The sequence below is a fragment of the Ahaetulla prasina genome, chromosome 1 (assembly GCF_028640845.1).
Source record: "Ahaetulla prasina isolate Xishuangbanna chromosome 1, ASM2864084v1, whole genome shotgun sequence".
NCBI classification, from domain to species: Eukaryota; Metazoa; Chordata; class Lepidosauria; order Squamata; family Colubridae; genus Ahaetulla; species Ahaetulla prasina.
Window position 1 is genome coordinate 239,127,671 of NC_080539.1, and position 17,759 is coordinate 239,145,429.

General features: G+C 38.2%; 2 protein-coding genes across 4 annotated transcripts in view; one reads left to right on the forward strand and one right to left on the reverse strand.

Moving 5' to 3' along the window:
• Window positions 1–600, reverse strand: part of RAB3GAP1 (RAB3 GTPase activating protein catalytic subunit 1) — a 29,914-nt gene extending 29,314 nt beyond the window's left edge. For both annotated transcript variants that reach the window (XM_058194028.1, XM_058194038.1), the window contains exons 1-2: window positions 565–600; window positions 347–402 (exon numbers count right to left, since the gene is read on the reverse strand). In XM_058194028.1, the coding sequence (XP_058050011.1) occupies window positions 347–402; window positions 565–582 (74 nt within the window). In that variant the 5' untranslated portion in view covers window positions 583–600. The remainder of the gene's footprint in view (window positions 1–346; window positions 403–564) is intronic.
• Window positions 601–2,589: 1,989 nt separating this feature from the next.
• Window positions 2,590–17,611, forward strand: MAP3K19 (mitogen-activated protein kinase kinase kinase 19). 2 transcript variants are annotated; one of them, XM_058194050.1, is made up of 5 exons: window positions 2,590–3,137; window positions 4,203–6,600; window positions 7,225–7,365; window positions 10,102–10,799; window positions 12,741–17,611. In XM_058194050.1, the coding sequence occupies exons 2-5, from the start codon at window positions 5,131–5,133 to the stop codon at window positions 12,805–12,807; spliced, it is 2,376 nt and encodes a 791-aa protein (XP_058050033.1). In that variant the 5' UTR covers window positions 2,590–3,137; window positions 4,203–5,130; the 3' UTR covers window positions 12,808–17,611. The 2 variants fall into 2 exon arrangements, with proteins under 2 accessions (XP_058050033.1, XP_058050040.1); XM_058194057.1 differs by lacking the exon at window positions 12,741–17,611 and having other exon boundaries at window positions 10,102–10,803.
• Window positions 17,612–17,759: the final 148 nt, after the last annotated feature.

Sequence of the window (17,759 nt, forward strand, 5' to 3'; positions counted from 1 at the left end):
AAAGGGGCCTTCAATGGAACAACCTGGTAAGTATGTACTCCCCAATACTTAGAATGTCCTACCTATATTTTCCTCACAAATGCTGCCATTACGAGTCCTCTCCTCCAATATGACCAACCACTGTCGGCAATACAACACTTCAACAAACTCTTTCTCGATAGTTACCCGTTTACATTTGCATCCGGCAAAGCAATTCCAGATACAAAAACAAAATAAAATACAAAACAGAAGCCAGACGAAAGACCCGGGGCAACGAGGGGTCCCTAAACATAACTGCATCGAGGCCAACGCAGATAAGAAAAAGGGGGGAGGGGAGAGAGACACCGCGGAAAGGTGAGGCACCTACCTCTCCCACTCAGAGGCGGTGGTGAAATCCGTGATCTCGAACACTTCGGACTCTGGCTGTGGAAAAAAAGAAAAAAAGAAAAGAAGGAAACATTAAGTGAGGCACCGAGCGAAGAAAGAAGAGGGTTAAAAACCACCGGCGCCGTAGCGCCACTTTCCCGTTAGCCCGAAAGGGGAATGAGGGAAATGGGGGGAGGGGGTTTCAACCGGCGAACGAACCTCACTGTCGGCCGCCATCTTGAGAAGCAGCGTCCCGAAGGGCATGATGGGAAGGAGACAAGACGGCGCGGGGCACGGCACGTGGCACAGCGGCGCAAGGGCGGGGGCAGGAAAACTCTGTTAGGGACGGAGAGTCTGAGGAGATTCCCCCCCCCTTCTTTTGCTGCTGGGTCTCCGTATTGCGCGGGGGGGGGCGGGGGGGGCGGGTCTGTTTAGCTTTGGGATGAAGAGCCTTGTGGAAATAGTCTCTGGCGGTCCCTCTTGTGTGGCTTATTTTTTTATTTGTTTATTTATTTCGTCAAGCATGTATTTGATAACAGTAAACATAATTATGAATCCATGAAATGGATACCAATAAAAGGAAACGTTAGGACAGGGACGGTAGGTAGGACAGGGAGGGTTGTCAGGAAAAACTGCAGGAATGTGGTCAGGGGGTCAGGCTCCATTGGCAGATGTCCTGGTGTTAAGTTTATTGTCCCTGTAGGAAGTTAACACCCACCTACCCCCCTCCTAGAAGAATGAAATATCTTAGGAAATATTAAAAAGGGCAGAATATTATATTTCCCTGGATGAGAAATTGAGAAACTTGTTTTAAGGACACAGCAGCTCCCTGCAGCTTCCTGCCTGCCCCCACCTATGTCAGTGGGCCAGAGACAGAAACTCATTCTCCCCACCTTTGTCAATGGACCATCATCTGCAACACAGTAGGACCCATCTAGCAACAGAAACTCACCACATGGCACCTGGGGAGATTACATCAGCCAGCAAGGCTAGCTAAGACCCCCACCCCCTGGGAGTCTGACAACCAATCAGGATACTCTTCCCGTGCCCCAGGAAGTTCAAAGCTCAGAGAGGGCATAAAACCAAGGCACGCTCAGCATCTCGCCTCCTTTTCTGTTCTGGAACTCAAACCATCTGATCTTGTCCACCATTAAACCATCTTTCCAAGCAGTCTCCATGTTTCCAGTGTCTTTTTCCCCACTTGGAACTGAACTCAGATGGACATTTCTTCTAACATCCCAAAGATGAGCAAGTTGATTGGGGGAAATGGAGGGGGCAAGAGAAAAAAGAAAGCACTCCAGCGTTTAATTCTGTGGGAAATTAAGATGGGGTACATCGCTTCCTCTGCGCCTCACAAAAGCTGGCTGGCTTTAAGTCATCCTAGGAGCCTCTATGTGGCGAAACAGGTGGACCCTGATGCTGAGGCAATAGAGACAATAGAGATGCTGGGGCGTCTGTTTTTCTGTGTGCCACCTCAGTATTGTACTTACAAAAAGTGGTCTCTTGTAAGTACAGTACACAAATTCAATACGTGGAAGATAGGTTTCCTTTTAAGGTTCGTTTCAATTGTTTCTGAGCAACAGATAGGTAAATAAAAGCCATGCTTTGTCTGTGTCTGTCTGTCTCTCCCTCCTACACACACACACACACACACACACACACACACACACACACAGAAGCCAGCTACATCTATCTGCTTATTATCAATGCAGCCCACATTTGAATTGCCCAATCCAGATATTGAATGGCAGGGTCATTCACTTTTTAAATTTTATTTATTTTAGGAAATTTATATTGCCGCCTATTCACACTTGGTGACTCAAGGCAGCTTACACGAAACATTTCAAAGAGGATTCTGACTCATGGGATGCAATTAAAATAAAAGTTAACAGAGAATAAAATTAAAGTGGTTAAATAATATTCACCAAAAATAAATAAAAATCATAGGACTGAGATTATGTACTATGGTTGTGAAAACTAAGACCTTAGCAATGTCAGAATAAGTACCAGTATTACTTAAACCTAGACCTTGGCGATTTTATTTTATTTTATTTATTTTGTCAAACATGTACAAGATAACAGGTATAAGTATAAACATGGACATGAACACAGGAAATGAGTACAAATAAATGGAGACAGTAGGAAAGGGACAGTAGGAATGCTGGTGCGCTTATGCGCGCCTCCTTTACAGACCTGTTAGGAATGGGGCAGATCATAGAGTAAACAGAGCCAAGGTTCTGAATGATAAAACCTAGAAAAACAAAAAAGGGAGAAGAAGACTATATGTTCAACTCATTTCTGTTGAAGTGGTAAGATGTCTGAGGTCATATTTTTTTCAAATTTCAAAAGTTGAAGCCACAAGCCTGCCAATATTCAATCAGCAAACATGTCTAACAGATAATTTAAGATATTTTTTTTTGCAAAGAAAGAAAATTTAGTTTCATCAACTTTTCAGAAAGCATTCATCTTCTCATGGTCACCCAAAGAATAAGTGAGATAATGCTTTTTATGTGTTTTATATATTCTTAGAATTTTGCTGCAAACCTCAAGCTTGTTAATCTAAGATCTAGATTTCTCATTTGTTTCCCAGCCCAGCTAAGCCTCTTTGTTCAGTCATTCACCGTACAAAATACCCAAAAGACAGTTACCTTGGTGACAGCTTGTAAACTAAACAGCCAGAATCTAACTCTCAATATCAGAAGGATTTGTGCTGAGAGAGGAAGGATTTTCAAAGCTTAGCAGCTCTACAATCATATTTCTTCCTTTCTTGAAAGTCTATAATCAAATTGAAGGTAAGATAGAATTTCAATAGAACATCTTTATTTTTCTTCCCAGGAAATAAAATGCAACAGATTGTATACCGTAGGACATGTCAGCAAAAAGGCTGCTTTAATATAAAATTTACTATTACTGCTGCTACATTGATCTACAGTATTTGAATTTGGGTATATAGTTTTAATTCATCCATTGTATTTGTGATACAACAGGTCTATGGATTCTGCTAGAATGATATTAGTTTTGTTAATACCTAAAACTATATTTGTTGGTGAAGTTATAAACTTATAAGTAAATGGAATTTGGAATATTTTGATCTCCCTTGCTAGATGAAAATTTGCATTGGACTGGTTCTCAATTGGTAGGATGAGTTATAATTAAGAAATATACTTTCTATTATTTTTACCTATTACTCAAATATGGATGTTGTAAATAGCATAAAGGAGACAAACAGCATCTTGAAATGAGTGAGCTTGCCACTGGTATCTTTTTTATAAAATCTCAGCTCAGCTCCCATTGTTTGGAAGCCCATTTTGTTCATTCTTTTGTATCTCCATTTTTTGATTTATTTTTACCCAGCTTTTATTATTTTTATAAAATAACTTAAGGGGGACAAACATACCTGATACTATTTCCTCCACCTATTTTCCCCACAACAACAATCCTGTGAGGTGTGTTGGACTGAGAGTGAATGAATGGCCCAAAATCACCCAACTGGTTCACAATTCCACTGTCCATGCTTTTTGGGAATTCTAAAAATGGTAGTCTTGGCCTCTATAGAATAATTTTGTGTCCTAATAATTATTTGCATTCCATTTTGCGTTCACTTAGCTTTTAAGTGATTTAAACTATACCAGTTTTGTACCTTTTTGTTTCACTAAGCCTGGGTTCAATACATTTTAGGCACAGAATGGGACCCGACTGATAAATGGGTGCTTTTATTGTGGGTTGTTCTTCTTCCCATTGTAACTTTTAAAAAGTAAAGTAAATGCTGTTTTTATTAAGTATTATATTTAATTCACATAAGAGATTTCTGGGTAAAATATTAATAACAGTTTTTTATTATTTTCTGCAACTTACAGAAACTTTTTGACAACCTATCAAAGTAATACAACTTCCTCCACTAAGAAAAAACAGTAAAAAGACAACGATGCTAATGATCTTTCACATATTCTGAACTCTCATTCACCATTCAAGAAATTTGACCTCCAGGAAGATGGTCATGGCAGGGATACCTTAGCAGTTTGTTTATCACACCCTCAGTAATACATCAGAAAACTTCTCTGTGTATTACTCAGAATAATATTGCATAGTCTATGGCTACTCCAAAGCCCAAGAAATTGAATTCCAGTCGAAATGCAACAGGCACAGTGGTTAGAATGCAGTCTGTAGGCTACTTCAGCTGACTGCTAGCTACAGTTCGACAATTCAAATCTCACCAGCTCAAGGTTGACTCAGTCTTCCATCTTCCAAGGTGGGTAAAATGAAGACCCAAATTGTTGGGGGCAATAGGCTGACTCTGTAAACCGCTAAGAGAGGGCTGTAAAAGCACTATGAAGCGTTATATAAGTCTAAGTGCTATTGCTATATCTACCAATTGTGCAACCCACAAAATACTAGTGATCTCTGAGAATATAGATAATATAAATAATAGTTGTGATTTTGATTGTTCTGATAGTTGTCAGTGCCCAAGTGACATATTTCCTGAAGCAAAAGAATCAGAATGCTAATCCTTCAAGACAAATATATTTTTAAGTCCAAGTGTGCAGGAAAAAGATTTAACAAGTAAGAGTATCCCTAAATTAGATTAAGCAAAGCAGAATCATCAGAGGTGAAAACATCACAACGAAAGTGAAAAAAGGCTGGATTTGGAAGATGCTTTAATGACTTAATATCTTAGTAGGTCTTGAATCATCTGATTCCACTTTGCCCAACAGATGGTTTAAATAGGAAATGTAATTGAATCTGAAGCTGCTGAAAGCAAGATTATGCTTGTCCCAAAGAAAGAGCATGCTGTCTAACATAAACCAAAGCTTCAATATTTTTGCTCACAAGAAGAGTGGCAGATATAAAGGAAATAGCAACAGATGTCTTTTAAAAACTAAACTGTGTACCAAAATGGCTCAGAACTTAATAATTTGGGGCAAGAGTTCCATTCAGCATCAAAATAAGATAAAAAATCCTATTTCTCATTCTTTAGGATTGTCTCATGAAGAGACTAAGATATCTTCAAAACTTCATAAAAATAATTTCCAACAGGAGAAAAACTGCTTCCAGCAAAATGGTCAGAGTTCTACAAAGCAAGTGCTTCCCTGTATTTCCCCAAATTCTGTTAGTTTGAGAAAATCAATCTCTCCATTGCCTGTTGGACAAGCAAAATCCCCAGTAGACCATTTGAATTTGAAATACAGTGACATGTTCAAGGAAATACATTCTAACGACAAAGGTCCTGGTATTTATGAAATGTTTGGGACTCCGGTATATTCCCGTAAGCCTGATGGGTGTGGTGAGAATAAGAGTAACAGGAATGTGCGTTCTGCTCCAACTGTATGGCATAATGGTATGAAATATAAATCCAACTGTTTCAGTGGGGAGAAGAGTAGCAGAATAAAAAGCCCCCAGAAGAAAACATACTCTAAATCTCACAAGAATGTTAGTATTAAACCAAAATTGAAGGAGAAGGAAGTTGCTCCAAAAAAGGCGTCCAAGTTAACAGGTTGTGGTCTAGAACAAGGCAAAGATGTGACTGTCTCTTCTGCTGATCTGCAGATTCAGCCAAAAGAGAACACTGAATCAATTTGTGAAGATACTGATCAGCAAGCTCAGATTTCCATTGAGTTTCCTGAACTTGCTAAGCAAAAGAAAGTATGTCCTAATTCAGGCTTGTCACCAATTGAAGAAGCCTCTTTGGAATATACATCAGATGATTATGATGATGGAGATGAAGATGATGCTTTTCCTCTGAAAGCATTAGCCACCAATGTTCAGGAGTTACTTTGGCCAGAAGTTAAAGTTCATGCAGAATATGCTCCTTTCTTAAGCTATGTGAAAAATACAAATGAACCAAGTAATGCAAATAACAGTAGCACTTTAAGGGATGGACAAAACAAAACAGCCGATTGCCTTGTGGAGCAAGAAGCAAGCCAGATTTTACATTATGAGTATAATCAAAAGCTGTCTGCACCCTTTTTTACAGACCAAATAAACTCACCTTCTCTAGAAAATATCCAGCTTGAAAATGTCAGTTTAGCAAATATGACAACTGCATGGACTTACTATCTTGCAAACTCAGCCTCTCAGTCATATACAAATATCTTTGGATACGAAGATTATAAGGAAGTAACAGAAGACATATTCTGTTGCTCAGAACTGCTTTCTCTGAGTGGGACAGATGGCAACAATTCTAGCTCAATGACCAGAAACATAAATGTGGAAGCACAAAGTGGAGACTGGAGAACAGCAAAAGTTAAAAATAATAAGGTAAGTGAGCACCATAGCATCCTACATTTATAATATTACAGATACTCTAATATTTACTGTACTTCAGTTTCCACATTTTTTTTCTTATTTGTTTTTGGGCTCTTCATTCTCTTTGGGCTCTTCATTCTCTTAGATCCCTATTTAAAAATGTTACAGCATAAGAATTTGTTTGCTGGATTAAACTAATAATATTTTTCTAGTCCAACAGATAACATTATCTATTCAGACACTAAGCAGGGCAGGAAGATCATGATCCTTTGCTGTCTTCAGCATCTGATGTTCATTTTCTTTATTTAGACTATATTTTAGTTACTTTTATTTTATTATTTAAAATATTTATATAGCCACTCTGGGTGGCTCCCAATCAAATTAAATTAGGAATAATAATCATCCTAGAATAATCATCCTAGAAATATAATACCATGTGTCTCTGAATATTAATTTTAAATTGAATAGTAGCAACTTCAGTCTTTGTCTCAGGGCTGTGATATGACAAGAAAAAATTCTTCCCAATTTCAGATAGAATTTACATCATGTAAACGTAACTCTCAAAACAACTGACAAACCATCTGTATTTTCTATTGTTCCTCTAGCAGTATTCTGTTTTTCTGCCATCATTTGCAGAATGTTTGTCCAGATTTCATGGGATATGAGGAAGGAAATCCACTTTTACATGAAACTGCATTTTCAGAAAACATCTTAATTAACCAAGAGTCTATTCTGTGGACTAAAGGTGAAATCCTTGGAAAAGGAGCATATGGCACAGTAAGTTATATTGAGTCTGACTGCATTTTGTGTACTGTATTCTAAGTATTTTAATATTTCATTTTGGACAGACTCTCTCAAAATAGTGCACAAACTTAAAAGACACTGATATATAAATTTGGAATCAAATTAAGCTTCTGAATATTATTAAAATTAGAGAGATCTCTCAACAGATTTCTTTATATAAGGCAACTAGTTATTAATTCAGTTGGCTTTGTCCATCTTCTGTTTGGAATCTAGCCTTTGACTAAATATCCTAGATATACAAATGTTTACATGCATAGCTTATTAAGGAAGAAAATCTCCACAACTGATTTCAATGGGAGTTGAAATGAGCAAAGTATTTGTTTACCACTCATTTCAAACCAGTGATTATGGGGAGATAAGGTAGGAGACTAAGAGCGGGCCATTCCTTGGCAAAGATAGGAACAATGTCACACACTGGTTTCACATTCCAGCGCCCGAGTCTCAGTCCGTGGACCCAATCAGAAGACAGACAATTAAAACACTTACAGAAAGAAATGAAATACAAACAGCAGCCAAGAGATAACTATAATCTGACAGTATCAACGTAACCAGGAAATGGACCCTTTACACACTCAGAATCCCAATCCCAGGCACATATCCAGGGCTCCAAGGCCCTCCAAAAGGCCAGTAAAGTCAAGCATCCTAATCTCAGGTGTTTCAGACACAATGGAATCAGTGGCTTCTTTCAGAGCAGGAACTGCATCTATCACTGCATGGATCCAACAACATGTCACTTCCCAGGAAGCATTGATCAGCCAGGTGGGACATGGATCCAAAACATACAAGGCAGCATGGCACACTGGCTGCATTCCTCAGTATTAAGAAGCTTAAACATTTTTCAGTTAACCAAGCAAGATCTTACAACAATCACCCCATTAGATCTGTATGAGAGACCACCTCTATATGATTCCAAGTGACTTTATCTGACAGATGCCTTGAAAACTCCTCACAGTGGCCCTGCATGGTTTACCCAATAAGGACCAAGTCACCCTAAATGGGCCATCTTTCTATCCACAGATGCAACAGGAACATATCCATTGTATATTTGCCCTAGAGGTAGAAAGCCAATGTGTCTGAATAATAATATGCACATTTTGCCACTTTTACTGCAAGATGGTCCTCAACAAAAGACTTGACCCGTGCTCAGTTGGATGCATACTACACTTTCTTCAAGACTTGGGAAATAGGAGAAAGTATATTAAAGTAGTTCTTTTTCTTTCTAAGTAAACAGTTATGGTTGGTGATTATGCGAGAAGAGGGACCAGACCTGTAGCATCTGCTATACATGATGGGGCCTTCTCCCCCCCGTTTTTTACCTCTCCATGTTTTTTCATGACCCACATGAAATCCCTGGGAAAGGGATAAGTAATCAGTATGTTGATGATATCTATAGATCTCTACTCTGGACCATTGTGAAGATGATATGAATGTCTGTGGTGTTTGGGACTGTCAAATCAGTTCAGACTGAATCCCAACAAATCCCAGTTATTGTTTGTCAGAATGAGTCATCTGGCTCATTGCCTAGTCCAGGGGTCAGCAACCAACAGCTCGGGAGCTGCATGTGGCTCTTTTATCCCTCTGCTGCACCTCCTTCTTTCATCCCAATGCTGCCGAAACAGCCGCTGCTGTTGCTGTCTCCATGGCCAGCTGCTGTCACAGCACCTTGGGCACCAGAGTGAAATTTAGCACATTTTACAATGGGGGGAGATGGGGTCCCCTCTTCCTCCTGGAATCAATTACAACGCGGAACTACAATGCAACCCTGCCCCACTCACCCCTGGCAACAGCTGTGACATCAGCCGCATGGATCGGGCAGTGTCTCGGGGCAGAGAGCAGGTTGTGTGTCTCCCTGAGCAACCGAGGGGCACCCAGCACCCACAAGGACTGAAAGAAGCACCTGCAAGACCTAACGAGATGAGGTGCCTAAGAATCAGAATCACAGAGACAGAGAGAAAGACACACACAGAAAGAGACAGACAGACAGACAGAGGGGGAAGGAGGGAGGGACGGAAGGAGGGATGAACAACACACTAGAGGCCAGGTGTGGCAAGTAGCTGGGAGGTGAAGGGTGAGTTGGGGCTGGGCATGGCAATAATTTCACAACCAGTTCTCTGCCCTAATGACCGGCTAGGTAGGCATGGCGGGTGTGTGTGTGTCATGTGACTAGGTGGGACTGAGTGACGTCGAGTTGGCCACGCCCTCCCAGTCACACTGGCTGTTAAATTATTGGGTCCCAGTGTTTTCTTTTCTATGGGAAACAGGTCCAAATGGCTCTTTGAGTGTTTAAGGTTGCAGACCCCTGGGCTAGTCCAATCTTAGTCTGGATTGGGTCACACTGTCTTTGACCTTGCAGATCTATTATTTATGAGGTTGGATCAATATTGTTGCTGTAATGTTTTTTTAGATTTGGGACTTTGATTTGGCAGGATAGAAATGAAATAAATAATAAAATTGTACAATTATAGTGTCATAAAATGACTGAATCGGAAGATGCCATTGAGTCTAACTTCCTACTCAGGAGTCTAAACTACAGCACTTTTGATCAATTTCTATCTAGCATCTCCTATGTGATTCCTTGAACTGCTGTTTGACATTTAGGGAGAAGGGCATTTGGACTTCTAGTGCTGAAGTGATTAAGCTGAATTAAAATCAAAAACGTATATTGTTGTTTATTTGTTCTACTTCAAAATGATCTGGTTTGATATTTAGGTATACTGTGGACTTACAAGCCAAGGACAATTAATAGCTGTGAAACAAGTAGCCCTGAATGCATGTGACCAAGCTGGGAATAAAAAGGAATACCAGAAACTGCAAGAAGAAGTTGAGATTTTGAAAAACCTAGCACACGTCAACATTGTAGGGTACTTGGGAACAAGTTTAGAAGATAACATAGTAAGCATCTTCATGGAGTTTGTTCCTGGTGGTTCCATTTCCAGTGTTATTCATCGCTTTGGACCACTGTCAGAAATGATATTTTGTAAATATACAAAGCAGATTGTACAAGGAGTTGCATATTTACATGAAAACCGTGTGGTCCACAGAGATATTAAAGGAAACAATGTTATGCTTATGCCTAATGGCATAATCAAACTTATAGACTTTGGATGTGCAAAGCGCTTAGCCTGCGGGAGTCTGACTAATCCACATAGTGAACCACTGAAATCTGTACATGGCACTCCATATTGGATGGCACCAGAAGTGATAAACGAATCAGGCTATGGAAGGAAATCAGATATCTGGAGCATTGGCTGCACTGTTTTTGAGATGGCCACTGGAAAGCCACCATTGGCTGCCATGGATAAATTAGCAGCCATGTTTTATATAGCTGTTCACAAAGGACTTATGCCTTCACTACCCAAACATTGCTCAGATGAAGCAGTTGATTTTGTACATCTATGCTTAACAAGGTAAGTGATTGTATACCTAAAATTAGACAGTTTCATTCGCATTAAAACAATTAACAATCACGTTTATTCAGTTTGAGCTCCTTAAAAAGATAGTAGTTTAGACATCACAGTTCAATCACAATTAAACTCATGGTATATACATAACAAGTTCGTCTTTTTTGACCTTTCCAGTTAGGACTGAGGAGAAGCCTCTTCTATACAATGCAGGCTCATATATCCTTCGCTTGTGTGTCATTTGTTTCTGCAAAAGCCTCTGGGGTACTTCAAACACCTGTCAGGTAGTTAGTTCAAATATTTTTATAGGCAGGAATATGCCACTATTTTAATATATGGGGATCCTTGGCTCTTCAGACATTACTGATCTGCAATTCCCCATGTTCCATCCTATTGGACATGCTACCTAGAATTGCTGCAGGGTATAATGACAGTTAATGACAGGCCATAGGTCCCCCACCCAATTCTATGTAAAGCATTATCTCCCCTCCACCTCTGTACAAAGATACTTAATACTCCTGCCTCCCATTTTCCCCCCAATAATCCTGTGTGTGTGTGAGAGGCCCCAAGACAGCCAGTAAGCTTTCATGCTCAAAGCACATCTAGAACTTGCTGTCTTCTGATTTCTAGTCCAGCACCTTCACCACTGTATCAAATTGATTTTCCAAAACCTAGTTTTCCTCCAGCATTGCAAATAGATTTCCTTTGGAAAATCAGAAAATTTCCCTTCTCCTCTATCCCTGATATCCTATTTGGGTTCATAGATTGATCTAGAAAACTCCTAAAATTTCTAGACATGTAAGAGCTTCAGGGACCAAAGGAACATTTTCTTGCCATAAATTACCTTTTAGCAGAAAACTACCATGTTGTGAGCCATGCTGGCACAGTGGTTAGAATGCAGTATTGCAGCCTGACACTGCCCACAGCTTGGAGTTTGATCCTGACCGGCTCAAGGTTCACTCAGCCTTCCATCCTTCCGAGGTCAGTCAAATGAGGACCCAGATTGCTGGGAGCAATATGCTGATTCTGTAAACCACTTAGCACTGTAAAGCGCCATTAAGTGGTTTATAAATCTAAGTGCTATTGCTATATTCCATTTAAGACTAGACAAACTTATCTACCTGCCAATCATGTGAGAGCAACTGTTTTGAAACAAGATATGGTAAGACAGGTAACTAATACTATTAAGAAGGTCCGCAGGGAGAGGTGAGTCTTCCAATAACGGAATGACAAGTTGTAAAGGATTAAAAATATTTTTCTTACAACCATATTAATTTCCAAACTGTTTTCAATGGTAACCTCAGCTACTGTATAGACCATTTTTATGAAATGTCAATATCACACACAGATTGTTCTGATACATAGCCATCTGAAAAGAAAATAAGGGAACAGCTGTAATATGAAAACTTTAGTTATCATTTAAATAACTACCAGGAACCAGGGTAGCTGGGCAATAAAAACATACTAGAAAACATTCAGTCATAATTGAATAAATTATTTGTTTTGACAGCTGGCCATATGGAATTAAATTCAAAGATTTTTAGCTACATAGGCATCTTCGTTGCCACTGTGTGGAGAAAATTTAATTTTCCTTAAAATTAGTTTTACTTTACAGATTTGTATATACATAAAAAGGATGAGAAACAAACTTAACAGCATGAACTTCAGTTCAAATGCTGGAAAATAATTAACATTAACATCAATAGAACTTTATTTAAACATAGAACTTGGGGCGATGCGAATACTTTGGCCTATTTTTTTCAGAGCATCGCACTATCTTTTTGGCTAGATTTGAATAGATAAATCATTTATTAATGCACTATGCGCTAAGAATCAGATGTATATCTTTTAAAGAAGTTATTAAACAGCTAGAAAATAATGAGTAACATGGTTTGTACTAAAGTTTTATTGCCTTACTGTTAATTTGTTTTTTAACACTTCATGCAGGGACCAACATGAGCGGCCTACTGCCTTAGAATTGTTGCAGCACCCTTTCATAATAAGAAATTCATGAAACCTGGCAATGCTTCTATCAAGCAGATATAAACTGTTTTGTGTGGAAAAATGTCTTCTAAATTGAGGAACTGTTGGTATAAAACTTGTAAAAGTTGCTGAAATAGTAAATCTTTATCTTTTCTAAATGAACTTCTGAAACAGGATTTAGCAAGTGAGTATGTGTTTGTGTGTGTGTGCATGTAAATAAGTTCAAAACATCCCTATCAGGCTTTTTTTACTCAAACAATTCAATATTCCTGCCTTTCCCCCCCTCTTAGATCGATAAGCTTTTGGAACAATTTATAACTCTAAGTCAAAGTAACTATTTTTATAGTCCTGGACAAAAACAAAAGTATTCTCAAACCCTTTAGATTCTGGCATAAAATGAAGAATCCAGTGTAAATGATCAGCACACAAAGTATTCCTGATAATCTCAAATTTTGGTTAATTATTTGGTTAATACAAACCTATTGTATTACATGTAAATGTGGGAATGCTAAACCACAATCCAGTGCAAATGTCCTCAGACATAAATCCAGTGGTGGGAGTCAGCCAGTTCGCACCACTTCGGGAGAATCAGTTGTTAACTTTCTGAGCAGTTTGGCAAACTGGTTATTGGAAGAAATCATTAGGGCAGAGGACCGGTTGTTAAATTACTTGAATCCCACCACTGCATAAATACTTTTATATTAACCATTGGATCACCATTATAGTGTCTATTTGTATATGTTAAGCAATATTACAGATAGATGGAACTTGTTACTCATGTTTACATTTATCCAGATAGGCAGTTCCAACGAAGTTCAAAAACTATTTGAATTTTTTTTAAAACAACATTCAAATATAGACAGACATTTTGTGCATTGCGAAGCTCATTTAACTATTCTATTTCAGGGTATTTGGAGACATGCAGCTAGTCTAAGCTGCCTTTTTAAGGGGCTCTACCCACCTGCTCATTTGCGGTTTCTTGATTCATTCTCTCTCCCTCCTCTTCCTCCCTCTCTCTCACCTGTAGATAACATGATCTGCATTTTTCATGGTATTTTGGTTAAAATACCGGTAATTTGATGTTTGGCTGCAATATGTATTTGTCACTTTGAATGTACATTAAAAGTTACATTAAGTAACTTTTCACTTTGAATGTACATTAATCGGCATACATTAAAATGAAATTTTGTTGCACACAGCTCTCAAACGGTCTCCACATCCAATATACACAACAGAAACATGACAAATAAAAAAACACAAAATTATGCATATACACACATATATGACATGGAGAAACAACAGTACATGGTGAGAAAAACAAAGTTTGCAAATTTACCAGACAGATGGCATAGGGAACAAAGCTGTTACAGAATCTGGTAGTCCTGCTAGAAATACTTTGAAACCTCTTCCCAGAGGGGAGCAACAGAAACAGACTATGAAGTGGGTGCTTGGGGTCTCTAGCAATGCTTTGAGCTCTCGGCACATAGCACTTATCAGCAGTATCCTGAATAATGGGAAGGGAGCTTCCTATAATCTTCTCAGCTGTCCTTACCACTCTCTGAATCAGTGTTGGGTTTCTATCGGTTCTTCCCGGTTCGGGTGAACTGGTAGCAGGGCAGCAGGAGGCTCCAGCCATCATCACGGATGCTCAGCGTATGCGCAGGTTCTGTGTATGCACACACGTGCTCACAGTTCCAAACCAGTAGTGAAGGTAAGTGAAAACCACTAATGCTCTGGATGGACTTTCTCTCCGAGACACTGCAGCCACCAACCAACCAGTGATGCAGTTTGTTAAAACGCTCTCAATTGCGCCTCTGTAAAAAGCCAGGAGAGGAGAAAGAAGTGCTTTCCTCATCTGACCCGGGAAATGCAGACACTGGTTTGCACACTTCACTAAGGATGATGTGCGGAGACCAGATTGTTAGTTATCTGCACCCCCAGATACTTAATACTGCTGACCACCTCTATAGCTGCATTCTTGCTTGCTTTCTAAAATCTATGACCCACCACTGCTGTGTCATCTGCATACTTCATAATGATTTGTAGCAGTTTTGGCACAGCAGCTGTGGGTCATCAAGGTGAACAGTAGTGGACTGAAGACACAGGTTTCCCTGTGGGAAACCTGTACTCAAGGAGATGGAGGCTTTTCTCCCAACTTGCACAAACTGGGGCCTTTCAATAAGGAAATCCAGTATCCAATGGACTTATATGCAAGTATACACTGTATATATTCACTGATAAGCTGAAACTCATTATTTTTGAATGCATCTGGGATTCTAAAATACTTGGTTTATTTGCAAGTATATACAGTATAAATTAAAATTGTATTTACTGGAATTTAGTTATATTAAGAATTGTTTTTAACACTATGCTTGCAAATGGAAGAACAATTTCCTCACTACCTTTAGCTCCTTTCTTATGTACCTTTTGGTTTCCATTGTAAACTTCTTCACATTGGAGTCATCCTATCCTGCAGTTGTCCTGCCATCCTCCATTTCACTCAGATTTACATCATTGTCAGCATTCATATGTATTTATGTTCATAGCAGTCCTCTACCTTGTTTCTTGCTGCTCTATAAAACATTTCTTCACTGTTTTTAGCAAATGTAGCTTTACAATGAAATCTTTATGAATTGCAGTAATCTGGGAACACAGAACCTAGTAAAAATGTACCCTTCCTATATTACTTCCTATGTAAAAACAGTAATTGAGAAGCATGCAGATTTATACAGAATAAGAAATCAAACTTCCCTTAATTTCACATTAGCTTTTTTGTACTAAATATACCCTCATCTAGAAATAAATTACTAGTTGGCTGCCTTCCATCTTTCATACTTGAAACTGCAGGGAATTCTGATAATTTTTATAAAGATCTCTGTATTTGGAGTCTTGCAGTTTCTGTATGTTAAATATTTAAAATGCTTCCCAAAACCATATATGCCAGTTGCTCATATTCTTTTTAATGGGTAGTTAAGAAATTTGAAAGCTTCTTTTATTGCATGGTTCTGGAATTGACCAGATCATAGCAGCTAATTGGAAAGGAATTTTTTTCTGAAGTAAATATTTTAAGCTAGTATTGTTAATTCCCTCACATAGCAATGGATGTGCCAATCCCAATTCTACCAAGTCTATAATTTATTCAATCTTAAATATGAGCCACCTCAAAAAGCCATATTTAAATGCAAGAATCAAAATCATGCATGTATGAGTTAATCAAAGCTCAGTACAGTAGCCTTGTCAAAATCAATGAAACGGCAGTAGATAGAAATGTGGCATTTTCAGGGTTGGGCTTTGGGCTATCACTTCTGATGACTGACAAGGTCTGCTGAGGTTCATTGTAACTATAGTCAAAATCAACTTATCTATACTCCTATGACCGAGCTTCGCAATGATTATGCTTTTTTCCTCCACAGAATGAAAGCTTATTTTCCTTTGGCAAAAAACATCTGTTTTCAGATTTCAAATTTCTTACACCCATTTAATGATTATTTGTTACAATACAAAATGTCTAATTTTCTCCCCATTTCTTTCAATTTTCCTGAACTTTAGTTATTTAAATCAGATGCTGCTATATGCTACTAAGCATTGTTCCATCCCTGGATGTATTCTTACCCAAGACTATTTCCTTGTAACTTCACTCCTCTTCTATAAGTTTCATCTCCAATTTCTCTTTGCTGTTTGTTGCTTCTACAGCACAAATACAAAAAAACCCTCCCTCTTTATTTCAGACATTGTCTAACTATTCTCTGAATGGAATATAGATTCCTTAAAGGAATATTTGAATGAGAGGAAAATACCATAAATTTCTAAATTAAAAGTAATTTTAAGTTAAAAGCTAGAGCCACATGGAATACAAAGTTAGCAACTTCAGGTGTTAAGTTGGTTTTCAGAGATACATTTTATACATTTTAAAATTTTAAATAGTGCATGAGCTCCTAGGGAGCCTGACATATGCTTTAAACAGGATATACACACTGACTACACAGATAAATTATTTCAAATTAAGTTTAGAATCTAAGAATATGAATAAAATTCCTCCACTGAAAACAGCAGCAAGAGATCAAACGCTTCTTCCTTGCGATTTTTCTCCAAATTTCATGTCCAAGAGTAGACACTGAATTTCATTTTTACCAAAGTAAATGTCCAGGAGTTAAGTCATCAGATTATGCAACTTGTTTTAGCACTTAACGATATTTATCTTTCTTGGGAGCATTTGTTCTCCCCCGGAGTAAATTTCTTAACTATAGGAGTTAACAATGATTATAAACAATGATAATGGATTATAAAATTCAGTAACTTTAGATCATATTAATTGTAAAGTGAAAATGCAACTAGATCAAAGAATTAAGCCATTACAATTCCATACACTCTATAAACTGCATTGAGTTACATGGAATAGACATCTGCTGTGAGTTTGTGTGCCTAAAAAGGGGAAGATTTATATAAACCCCTCAAGCAAATATTCCAGTGTGCCACCTAAAAGTACATTCCAAGTGAAGTAAAATAATCCTTCCTCTTCCTCCCCAGTAGGACCCATTTTCTATGAACAGGAGTTCTTGTATTCAAGAAACAGCAAGTACTTCTACATTAACATATTAAGTAAAATTCTACAGATCTGTTAAGAGTTTGATCAACATCATAAAATTTGGATTCTTTATTTGCAGCTCTTCAATTAGGTTTATATCTTAAAGAGAATCCAATTTGTAGGAAAATGAAAATGTAAAAAAAAAATCCAGTCTGTATATAGTAAATTTAAAGACTAGAGGAGAAAGGGCAGTCTTAAATCTCAATCCTATGGAGAAACTTGTGGAGAAATACAAAGGACTGGGTTCCAAGTATTTAAATTGAAGTTCAACTCTTATTTCAACAAATGTAAACTTCAGGGGTAGTTTTATTTAGATCTATAGCCATGTGTCCATTATATCTTCAAATTGTAATGGATAAAATGCATTCCAAGGCAAAGCTACAAGCTGGGAAGCAAAT

Bases quoted from the DNA above. Each gene is read 5' to 3' on its own strand.
- MAP3K19 (XM_058194050.1), top strand. From the start codon at position 5,131: ATGCTGTCTAACATAAACCAAAGCTTCAATATTTTTGCTCACAAGAAG. The intron at 6,601-7,224 runs GTAAGTGAGCAC...CATCATTTGCAG, and splicing joins CAAAAGTTAAAAATAATAAG to AATGTTTGTCCAGATTTCAT. The intron at 10,800-12,740 runs GTAAGTGATTGT...CACTTCATGCAG, and splicing joins GTACATCTATGCTTAACAAG to GGACCAACATGAGCGGCCTA.